General features: G+C 40.4%; 1 protein-coding gene across 1 annotated transcript; it reads right to left on the bottom strand.

Moving 5' to 3' along the window:
• Positions 1 to 2,366: 2,366 nt before the first annotated feature.
• LOC139714195 (sialate:O-sulfotransferase 2-like) lies at positions 2,367 to 6,835 on the bottom strand. The gene is made up of 4 exons (XM_071625911.1): positions 5,853 to 6,835; positions 4,736 to 4,915; positions 3,966 to 4,172; positions 2,367 to 3,308 (listed from the first exon to the last, which is right to left on the bottom strand). Exons 1-4 carry the CDS (start codon positions 6,109 to 6,111, stop codon positions 2,947 to 2,949), a joined length of 1,008 nt encoding a protein of 335 aa, XP_071482012.1. The 5' UTR covers positions 6,112 to 6,835; the 3' UTR covers positions 2,367 to 2,946.
• Positions 6,836 to 12,132: the final 5,297 nt, after the last annotated feature.

Here is a 12,132-nt window from a genome sequence, read left to right as displayed (position 1 = left end):
GCTCCGAACACTACCAGAATGGTTCAGTTTTCTTTTGTAAGAAAGATCAAGTCTTGACCTCGTAAATAAAATTGGTCCTTTAAAAAGTACGGTAAATAAGTAGTCCTTGAATTTCAACATTTTTTATGCTTTTACACTTAAGTCATACGTAAAGGCCACCATGGAGACATGTCAATGAAAAAACATTGTGAGATCATAAATTGTGGGTTCTTTAATTAAGACTGTTTGGTCATGCAGATAATATACCGTCAACCTTGCCCAAGTCGAATCTATTTGGACTGAAGAAATAGCTTCGACTTGGAGAAAACTTGACTTATGAGGGATTAAAATCAGTAGAATATAAAGAGAAGAGGACTTGAAAAGATCCTCGACTTCGGCGATTACTCGACTTATGTGAGGTCGACATAATGTAAGCAAGGTTGACTGTACTTGCGAAGCCTTAACATGCTGCATGAGACGTAGCGAGGAAACCACAGATAGAATAAAGCTGCAAAAATGGAGATTTAGGACTCAAACAAGTCGTCAAAACAAAGTTATGTTATCACACTGTCATAGGAGAAACAGAGTTTTATTTGACATTTAGATTGACGATTATGCAGCTATTAGTGATATGGTGGAAACTTGATATAAAAAGATCTGATATATAACAAAATACCTGATATAACAAACTAATTTCTTCGGTCACGATGAATATATTCCCTTTGTTTTGTACTGTTTATTGACTACTAAGATTATAAAATATCTGATATAAAATAGAAATTGTCTTGGTCCCGAGGTGTTGTTCTACTGAGTTTCCACTTTATTGACCTTTCAATCTTCCAGCATAATAGATTATGTGAACATGTTATTCAACAGAAATTAGATGTGCGTGTGTCTGTATTTTTACCCGAAGAATCGGCAGGAGGGCACTGTAGGATATAGGGCTCGGTTTCACCAAATTCACACTACATTTTTGTAAGTAAACACAAGATGTCAATGAGAGAGAAATTGAAATGGAACAAATGGCAACATGGACAGCTCATACTTAAAACTTTGCAGTGGAAAAAAAAAACTGAGTTTCTTGTCTATACAAAGTGTATTCGACAAAATTGCATAAATAATGATGTACTCTCAAATATTCAACTTTTGAAGGGGCTTAGTTGAGTCTCTCACATCAAGGTTCAAAGAGGAACACATTATTTTGTAAATGGAACAATGTTTACATGTTTTTCATTATTGCCCTTTTTGTAATGGCTAGATGTCACGTGATAATTGTTCCTTTCTTTTTTGTCTTGTCTTCTGTTGTGTGAATAACTCTTTTGCCAGGACGCCATGCTTTTTTGATATGACAAAGTCGTGTATTTACGTGACTTAATCTCGTAAGTACAGTATTGCCAATAAATAAATTATGTAATACAAACGGTGATTCCATACTGGTCTTATTTCAGCAGTAGCGTGTTGGAGGGTTAGTGAATACTAGTGTAAGTTGACAAATACATTCAAGAGCAATTCCGGACTAGTAGAAATCTGAGAGAAAGAATACGTTTTTGAATTGAAGCAGTAAAAAAAAAAAAAAAAAAAAAAAAGCAAATTAAACTAAAATAGGTAACAAAATCGGGAAGTTATGGCATGTTGAGGTTTTGCGAATAATCTAATAATAATTTGCTAATAATCGTATAAAACATTTCTTTTTTGGGACAGTTACTGTAATAATCTAATAATAATTTGCTAATAATCTTGTACAACAGTTCTTTTGTAAACAGTTACTGTAAAATGAATGTACTGATATGAGTGAGTTGATGGTCGCCTTACAATTTGCCATAGAGTTTGCAGGATCTACACATGTCTTGACATTTGAATTTTTTATGCAACTACACAACAGTCTCAACTGCTAATGCAGTACATGTATGATCATTAATCAGGGGGGATGTAACATTGTTATACATTTTTAAGCAGAAAAAGTAAATTTTAGTTAGTTTTGTTTTAAACAAACAAAATAATTGTGAGGTGATGGCATCACCAGCTCACTCATTTGCATATTCATATCAGCTGTTTGAGAATGTTTGGTAAACTTCACAATTTCTTAACTTTCCAAATCTTGATCTGAGTGTGATCAAATTCTCAATGTTGTGCTCATAACCAAATTTTTACTCTTTCGTTGTGATTGGTCCAAAATTGCCCATGAGAATGTGATCACAAGCTTCTGACTTAGGAAAAAAAACCCAACAGGATTTACCCCACGTAGGCCTTCAATATAACCCTACACAAGACGGTACTTTATACTTCGGAATATAGTGGCTCAGAAGTTTCTGATTGGTTGGCTGCTGGTGAGAAACAGTAATGACGTCACAGTCACACGACTGTTCTTTGTCATTCCTCTCTTCTTCTTTTTCAATCAAAATGACGGACAGGAGTTAATCGTCCTGTTGTCCAACATCGCACGAGGTTGCCTGCTTATTTAAGCAAAGTGTCGACAATGAATTGATTATGTCAAGTTATGTATTAAGCTTCATGATCTATCATACATGTACATTCGCTTTTTCCCCTTTCCTTTGACAGTGTTTGATGTATTTCAATCTGAAACAGTGCATCTCCCGTGTTTCCAATCCTTTGCATGGATATCAAAGATAATGTCACATTTTTTCGTAACGTCAATTTTGTGGCATCAACGCCATGATATACTTACAGCCTTTCCAACTAAACTAGTCTATCTTTTTCGAGTCAAATGTCTTGTAAACTAACCTCAACATCCAAGGCAACAGCTTTAATTCCTGTCGAGAATACCATGACGCTTGAAATTCGTTGACAATCTGGGAAAATTCCATTGAAATCCAATATACAGGCGCTCTCCTCCTATTATTTACCCGATCTTATTTGTCCGATTTATCGCTGATACAAGTCTATAAATTCGGGCATATTCACGTTCTAGTTCGGTGCACGAAAATACCGTGTGCAGGGCAGCTGTCGTCATAAAGTGAAATTCGCGGCATATGGCGGCAATTTCAGGTTCGCGTCGCGCAGACGGTCGATAGCGCGTCCGATCGCATTATCAATGGCCGATTTCTGCTCCGCGCTGTACGGGTCGAAGTCGAGTTTCGCGCCTTTCCTCTTGAACTTACCCTCTGGATGATCGAGGGTGCAGCGGAGCCTTTCTGTCACGATAGCTTCGTCAATGCCCAAGAAATTCACGATTTCTAGGAGCTGCGTGTCCAGGTCCGATACAAGATCCTCAAAGTGAACAACCAGAATGTTAGTGCCGAAGACTTGAAGCGCGTCCTCCAAGATTTTGCTCCACAGTCTGATGTGCCCAGAGCAGAACTTTTCCCAGTCTGTGTAGAGAATGAAGCAACCAAGGAATAAGCAATAGGAGGCTCTTTTGTTCAACATTGTCAGCTGTATTTATGATAGACACCGCAACAATCGCTTTAAGCGCTCAGAGTTGATTAGGTTCACTGGTTGTTTCGCGGTTGCTTCTACAGGAGCTGCAATTTTGTTGCAACTTCTTTTCTTTTTTCTTTTTTTCTTTTTTTGCTTTTTTATAATTCTCTATTTTCTCCAATACTTTTAAATCTTCTCAATAATTATGCCTTTATAACTGTCTGAATATCAAGTACAGTTTCTAGCATGTTTTCCCCAACTGGGCAATGTTACTTTCATATGAGGACAGTCCTCCGTCGTTCTGCTTTAAATCTGCCTGAAAATATCACATCTATATGAGATAAAAGTTTTCATATCGCAATAACAGGGCGAAATAAATCAGACGTCAGAATCGGTGCTAAACTGCAGTGGTTGGTGTTTTCACTCTTGTGAAAAATGAACCAGTTAAATGGACCAGTCATAAAAGGGGATGAGACCACTCAATTAATGGAACAGTCAAAAAGAAAAAAAAAACTCGAACAATGAAACCTATTTTGCAAGAACGTTTCTCCTTCACACATTTTTTTTTTCATTATTTTTGGTGAAGGGGCTGTAATAATGTCACTCACCAGAATTCAAGAATGTTGTTCTGGGGGCGTGCTTTACATGCCCGCGTCCCTTCAGGCGGTTGTACTCTGCAATGAGGGCGTCGTAAGGGTTCCTCATCAACAATATTCCCCGTTGCCATGGATACGCTTTGAATCTCCCCTCGATGAGATGAATCTTCACCACCACCGTGCACCCACAGGTGGCCCGTTTGCACTCCCCAACGAAGCCTGCTCGCGGAGATACAAATATTGAACATCACATTTACTTTCTGTCATGCTTGAAAGATGATATGTTGCAAAACAAGGATACACCACGACGATTAGAGCATTATTTCTACATCATCGAAGAATGAAGTTTTGTATACATGCATTTCGAGGGGAATCATATTTGCGGGCATGCTGCATAACCGATGCTTTGAACAGCTACATCACAATCTGGTTCGTAGTTGCAGCCAAAAGGTGAATTCACCAATTAATTTGGTCGGAGGCGGGGGGGGGGGGGGGGGGGGGGGGTGTACTTAAACATTCGCAGTCCAAAAAAAAAGTCATACATATTCAATATTTTAGATTGAATAAAAATTCTATAGTTATTTCAATTAGCTGTTTCTATGAAAACTACAGTCTATTTATTAACCTAGCTACTAGGCCCCTAAAATTTATGTTCAGCGTTTTGTAGAACCGAATATATTCGAATGTATTTGGAAACAAGATGAGGGTGGAATTATGGAATATAGATATCGCCTGTCTAATACCCCCTTGCCACAGTATGGAGTTACATTTTTTATACTTACCTCCCTTTTTCAGGGCCTTGTCGCAGTAGATGCTCCCCGTGGAAATTCCGGTAGCCCGCTCGATGAGGTAGCGAAGCCAGGTGTTCCCCGAGCCCGGGTAGCTGTTGAGGGCGGCCAAGGGTAGGGTGTTATGCGGTCGCACTGAGGCGCGCTTGCACTTTGAGAACGGAACCGGCCTCCCTGTTTGATGTTAAAAAGTGTATCGAAGAGAACAAAACATATATGTAAATGAAACTAATGAAACGGATGATAACATTGCCAATAACAACAATGCGGGAAACACGGATGCTTCGCAACGTCGTATAAATCATTCAAAATTATATTCGCTATATCCACTCTACTCTAACCATAGGCCTAAAGATAGGTTTAATAGGGTAGCTTACATCACACATATAGGCCTAGTATGTCTATCTTTGCATATTATACATTACATAATTACATCAGTTACAATCATACAAATTTGAATGAATGTGCACTCTATAAAATCCCGGGTCAGAATTGACCCGGAACTGGGTCCGTTTTGGTCACACGACCCGGAACTGGGTCCGTTGGGGTCACACACCGTTCCGGGTCAAAATGACATGGAATTTGGTCATGAAGACCCGGAATGGGGTCACCCTGACCCAATTAATGACAAGGAATGGGGTCATATCTGACCCCATTCCTTGTCATTTCTGACTCGGAACGGTGTGTGACCCCAACGGACCCAGTTCCGGGTCAGTTCTGACCCGGATTTTTTTAGTGTGTATAAGTATGAGGTGAGCACGTTCAGAGAGGCATCGTGTGTGGCACTGCTATCCACGGAATTCTGGCCAAGCAGGCCTACAACTTTGATTTTATATGCGTGTTCTCTTTTAATCTACACCTCGTGGAAGATGATATGATTGCTTACATCGCTTGTCATCTTTTTTTTTTTCATTTATCGAATATTGATCGTGTATGAATATACATCGAACCAACAAATTCAGTATCACAACTGAATACCCTTAATGGAGCTCAAATACAATGGACAACATAGTCATGAAAGGGACAACATATAGACTTGTGTTGAATGAAGAGAGGATCGAAAAGAAAAAAAAGCCCGAAATGATTATAATTACGTTGAAATGCGACTCACGTGTTTCCCTTCCCCTTTGTCTTGACGGGATGTGGATTCGAGGATTCGATGAGTTTCTCGCTGCTTTGGGCGTGGCACTCCATGGAGCAGTTTCCATAATGGGCTTAGGAGGAGGAACTTGGGGGCATCCCCTCAACCGATACTCGCCGCAGCTCCACGAGGACGCCGACTTGCAGTAGAGAAAGGACGTGGATGCGAGAACAAGCAGACACGACAGGGCTATCATCAGAACCACTACCAAGGGTTTTCTGCTCCCCATGACTCCGATTCCGATTTGAATGTTATAATCACATTCTTTTGCTTTTTGGGATTAGAAAGGGGAGGCGATGGATGTCGGCTTTGCTCCCGTGAATGCAGACGCGATCAAGGAAGAATGTTGCTTCGTCTCTCTCATCTTTACAATCTTTATATCACTGTAAGCTGGTAGAATGTGATGAGATTAGCGAGTTCCCAATTTATTAGGATATATTTCGACTTCTTCACCTTAATTTTGCTTGATTTTCAAAGGAGGGATTGCGGGTTTGGGTGAATATGTGCGGGAGAGGGATCTAGAAAGTAGCGAGAGCATAGTTTGAGAGATAGAAAAAGACATATATTTTTGAGAAAAGAAAGTCAAGGGATTGAATGTAAGGTAGGCCTACATCCAGAGAGCAATGGGCATTAAATAATGGACTCGAAATACGGATTTAAGGAGATAAACAGAAACAGAGTGAGTATGCAAACACATGAATTTAATATGTCCGAAACTATTCTTCAGATAATGTTGTAAGTTCATCTCCTATCATATCACGCGCACTTATCCAACGCTATCTTTCCAGATCGAATCAGAAAACGGTCCCAGACTTCTTAGACAATGTCTTAGGCCTTCTTATCTGATGATCACGGCAATGATAAATCCACGAAGCAATCCAACCTGGTCAAAAAATACACCACGTTAGTCGCTGTATATCAAAGGCAAAGAGAGAGTTCAATAAATCATAAACTGCTGCCGCGTGATCGGGTGAAATACAAGTCTGCATTATCTCGACTCACTTTGAAGCGGATTAGACCCTGGATGTCTGAAAACGCCGAAGCAGCCACGGAGACGCTCCACACATCTCTTTCATGCCTTCCACATTTTGAAGAAAAATGCACAATGTTTTCAGAGGCAAAATAACAGTTTTCCCTCATAGTTGCATACAAATTGATAAGCTGTTATATTCCACCGTAGCTGCATGGTTTGCACTTTTAGATTTCAGAAAAGGACATTTGCGTCTTCGGCTACGAACTTCTCGTCTCTGCGAAACATTACATGCGAAGATGACGTTGTGTCCATGGGCTTTCCCTTTTCACCGACATTCTGGCGAAGTGTCGATGTTTATAACAATAAACTCTTTTCATTACTTCACACACACATTGAAATTCCCATTAACCTCTCGCGAACTGGAACGCCGTGCGCAAACACAATGATTGAAGGATTGATGGAAAGCGACAGTACAGTCTGCAACGATGCCTCATATACGCCTTGGTCTTGTAGTACAGTGACATGGGAAGGCATTAGTGCTACAAGGATCTAGGGTTGGAGAATGACAAAGGTTAAGTGATGTCTGATCACATGAGAGTTTGGAATCCTCCAATCACCTCACAGGATCCCTCCAGAGCTCAATGACGTAGTTAAAGGTACTGTTTACCAATGGGAGCAGTGATTTAAAAAATATTCGAGATATCACTTTTGATGCATATTATTTTGTATGTCACTTATATCACAAAACTTCCTACCACGTAAACATTTTGCAATAAAGCATAAGGAGATATCACTATTTTCCTAAATAAACCATAACTGTTGATGGTTTAGCGTAGAAACATTTTCATGATAACTATTGTTCACATTTTGTATATTTAACAACAGTACTTAACATTGATTATACTGATTAACATTTTTGCAATTTTGGCAAATCACATTTTAGAACTACAATGTATTTTGATCACTAAAGCTTGGCTTTTGTTTCATCTGCAAATGGTAAATTATGCCTTTAAAGCGCAAGTGTACACGTATGGTTCGGCTGCAGCTTGCCTTTAACAAAACAAAGATAAAAAGCAAAGCAAACACAAATTGTGGAGAGGTTTCAGCAAATCGGACTCCAATAGAGATGTAAACTAATTTTACAGCTTGAGATCTTTTTGTAAATCAGTGATATAGGTGATCAGCAGCAAGTAACCACATCTTCAACTTAGAGATTCGATTATAGATATTAAATAAAGATATGTAATCATAGTAAATACTGTCGATCTTCTTTAACAGGGGTAGCGTCTCCGGCTAAAGAAGATGGAAAGTATCGTGCAATGAAAATGGTGTTGGATCATTGAATAAGATGAAATAGAAGTCAATGAAATGAAATGAAATGAAAATGAATGCAAATAAAAAGATATGAAATGAAAGAATAAAACAAAATGAAAGAAGATGCAATTAACTAATGGAAATATTAGTAAAAGATGTTTAACCAAGAGCATGTGTCATCTCTCTAGGTGAACCATTCACAGTCGAAAAGAAAATGTCCATCGAAACAAATCGGCATCCACGTCTTCGACTAAAAAAGAAAAAGAAAAGAAAAGATTTCGATAAGTAAACTGCAGTGCAAAGTTATTGAAATGAATGAAACCAGTGGACGTTTAAGAAGTCAAGTAAATGAAGAGGACTGCATGAGGATGATAGTAAAATAGTTTCCGGCCGAATAGAGGTTATAATAATCATTATAATTATAGTTACTGGTTGTATTTGGGCATCAGGACGCATGGGCAAAACGCCGATGAAGGACAACACTATGTCGCAGGACTAATAAAATGTGTAAAAATATCAGTAGCGGATCCAGGAAGGACCGCACCGGGCGCACGCCCCCACCCACCCCCCCCCCTTTCTTTTTTTGGTTGAAACAAATGAAATTTAAAAAAAAAATGGGAAGAGGGGTGCGTGCACCCCCCCCCCTTTTTTTCATTTTGTAAACGCGCCCCTCTTTACGGAATTCCTGGATTCGTCCCTGAGTATGACGTATAATCCTGAGGAAAATACAACAAAAGAGACAAGAATTGCTGACATTAGCAATATTTATCGTTTTGAATCTTAATCATTGGTTAAATTAATAAAGTCGTTCTTGTCTTCGTTGTTGACGAATGGAGAAAGATTATCTTGAAAAATGAAGATGTACTAAATGAATGAAACTCTCTGAATTGAATACTGGAATAACGGGTAAAGTTCAGTCTTTAAATCATCCTATTTAAGTCTTTAAATCATCCTATTTATGTGAGTAGTGGGTGGTTACTCGTATCAAATCACACTTGGGAAAATACGCATTCTTGATATTTTCTCGAATCAATTTCAATATCTTTAATGCGGAGCTGCGATAGATCTAAGAAATATCTATAAAATGGCTATAAAATGCGACTTGCTGAACATCAAAATCGCTAATAATCAATAGGCGCATGATGGAAGGATTTTGATAATAATACCTATAGCCAGGGAGATATAACTGGCGCCCGCCAAGAATCTTTGTCGGGGAGAGCAAATTTCTGAGGCGATTATAATACCGAGCTATGATGTAACGTATCGGCTGAACCCTTTCAATGCCAGGGACTTTGGACAGTGCGTCCCAGTGCTATGGGGTTTTCTGTGCCAATCAGCACTCAAATTAGTGCACGCCTGATTGCAGTGGCGGATCTAGGAGGGGCGTACCCCTCCCCCCCCCCCCCCCCCTTTGATTTTAGCTGATGAAACCCGGAAGTGGCACTAGAAACGGCACGGAAGACCCCCACCCCGTTTACTGTGTTGCTTGTCATCTGATTAAACCCGGAAGTAGCACCAGATAAATTCCCCCCCCCCCCCCGAATTCCTGGATCCGCCGCTGTGATTGCGACCGATGATACTACATGCATTTGTGTGAAGACACGTGAAACTCAGTTAATCCGGATCTCTCTCTCCCTTCTTCTTCTTCTCCCTTCTTCTTCTTCTTCTTCTTCTTGTTTTAACTAATGAAACTCTCGTTGTTTTGTTTGTTTGTCTCGGCTTTCCCGATCAACTCGATCACTAGTCTTTTCTGGAGTCGAGAGGCCTTTTTTCAAAGGGAGGCAGTGCGAACTATTTGGTTATGTACCATTCGTCGGTTTTAATGCTACCGTATAACGTTAAAGAAAATGTCATTTAAGAGCTCAAACTCCTTATCGACATAAACAGCAAGAACGATTAGGATTGACCGTTAACCAATGTATTGAATTTGATGCTTAATTCTATCCGAAAAGTTATATACCTAAAATGCATGTTAAGTGATTTCAACGAATTGAAATGTGCGTGGTAGGACAGGCTTACCTGATGTTGGGTGGATGATTATGACCACTGCGAAAAAATTACCCATTCGTGTGAAAACATAGTAAAATTAGACTATTAAGTATTATAATCTTTCATAGCGACTGATGTATGCAATGTGCTGTTATATCTTGGTATTCTTGTGCAAGCCTTGTACGTTACGAGCTGGACAGTCACGAGTTATACAGCCCACGAGACATACAGCCCACGAGTCAAAACAGCCCATTACGAGTCATACAGCTCGGGAGTACCGAGTACAGTCATCAAGCTATTGACACTAGAAGTGAACACAGCCAACGAGCTATACAGTCCACGAGCTATACAGTCCACGAGCTGTAGACACTAGGCAAATGATGCCCACGAGTTCGCGCACGAGCTCGACATTATACATATATCAAGCCAACGGCGCGGGCATAGTGCCGAGTTTATGGACCTTCTCTTTTTCTTTTTTTTTTTACCTAGCGTCGAGCTCATGAATCTTGTTATAGTGTCAAGCTCAACAGCCTATTGTGTCTATAGCTCTTGACCCTGTCTTATTCAGCCACTAGCTCATGGATCTGCTTTCCTTGGTGTCTAGCTCATAGGCTGTATGACTTGTGGGCTGTATGGCTCGTGGGTGAACCCTATGGCTCGTGGATGTCTATAGCTCGTGGGCCGTGTCTATGGCTCGTGGATGTGGAGCTCGTGGGTCGTGTCTATGGCTCGTGGATGTCTATTGCTCGTGGGCAGTGCCTATGGCTCGTGGATCCATGTCTAGCTCGGGGAATGACCCCATAATAGGATACAGTCATGTATCACCCGTGTAATTTGAAGCTGCATTAAATTGATTACAAGATTTAAAAAGTCTCTTGTTCCTGTCAGGAACAAGATCATCGTAGAGGACCCGCGGCAAATGGATTGAACAATTACCTTTACTTTTCCCATCATAATTCCTTTGAGACCGTTCTATTTTCCTCGAGTCACAAACCGTGAACCATCTATAGGGCATCATGTTTTATAAATTGGACAACAAACACAGAATGATCTGGGGGCGTTTCATGAAGCGCTTTGTCCGACAAATTTGTTCCCAGCTAATCAGATGGAAGGATTTCAGTAGCTTATAAGATATCTGACACGAGCGTCATGAAATGCCCCAACGGGGTCGTGCCCGGCCACTATAAAACATGAAAGCGCAAATTAGTATTAAAGCAAGGGCCTCTACAACACCTCCAGACAGTACTTCTTTCTTCACGCGTTCAGAATGGCTGAAGTTTTTACAAGCATATCATATAGGCCAACAACCTGCTAACTGCTCAATTTACCCCACTTAGCCTGATCCATGAGGGCGAGTTCGTCTCCCTGGGACCCCCACCCCCGAATAAACCGACGGGTTCTATTCACATGAACTTTTCCAGAAGAAAGTACTATATGGGTGTACATGATAAAAATATTTTTTTTAAACCGACAAAATATCATAGCGGTCGAGAAAGGTGTTGCCAGACCGCCCTTGCGCCCCCCCCCCCCTTAACTTTTGCATCGATTGTCCGATTTTCCTCAAACTTTCACTGATGTGTTCTACTAATGTTGCTGCTTTCACTCAATCCAAATTTCTCATCGGGTTTGGGTTTCGGGCCTATATCCGAGCCAAACGTTGTGTGAGACTACCGCCACCGGGAACCCCCGAAAACCTCCTATATGCGGGTTCCCAATGGATAGCATGCGGACAGCTGTATAGGATTCTGTCTTCCCAATGCTTTGAATTGGGTGTTATTGTCACGCATCAATAACCCTTGGTTATCACGTGGAGTGTCCATAAAATCAGCTCTGCAGATTTAATTGAAGACCGCAGACACGCTCACTTTATTTGCCTTTCTGTGACCTCCGTACAAAATAGTCTTTAGAACTGGTTACTGCGCTGCATATTATAAACTAGGCCTTCGATCGCACTGACTGCTGAGTCAGCAGAAA

This window comes from Diadema antillarum, unplaced genomic scaffold (assembly GCF_040938485.1).
Source record: "Diadema antillarum isolate AM-2024a unplaced genomic scaffold, OU_Dant_1.0 seq00002187_RagTag, whole genome shotgun sequence".
NCBI classification, from domain to species: Eukaryota; Metazoa; Echinodermata; class Echinoidea; order Diadematoida; family Diadematidae; genus Diadema; species Diadema antillarum.
The sequence above is the reverse complement of the archived record's forward strand: the minus strand, read 5'-3'. Positions and strand labels throughout refer to the sequence as shown.

What these genes read in the sequence shown, in the direction of transcription:
- LOC139714195 (XM_071625911.1), bottom strand. Translation starts at nt 6,111, where the DNA reads ATGGGGAGCAGAAAACCCTTGGTAGTGGTTCTGATGATAGCCCTGTCG. An exon ending in ACAAAGGGGAAGGGAAACAC is followed by an intron (nt 4,916 to 5,852) that starts GTGAGTCGCATT and finishes AACATCAAACAG; the next exon opens with GGAGGCCGGTTCCGTTCTCA. An exon ending in AACAACATTCTTGAATTCTG is followed by an intron (nt 3,309 to 3,965) that starts GTGAGTGACATT and finishes TTCTCTACACAG; the next exon opens with ACTGGGAAAAGTTCTGCTCT.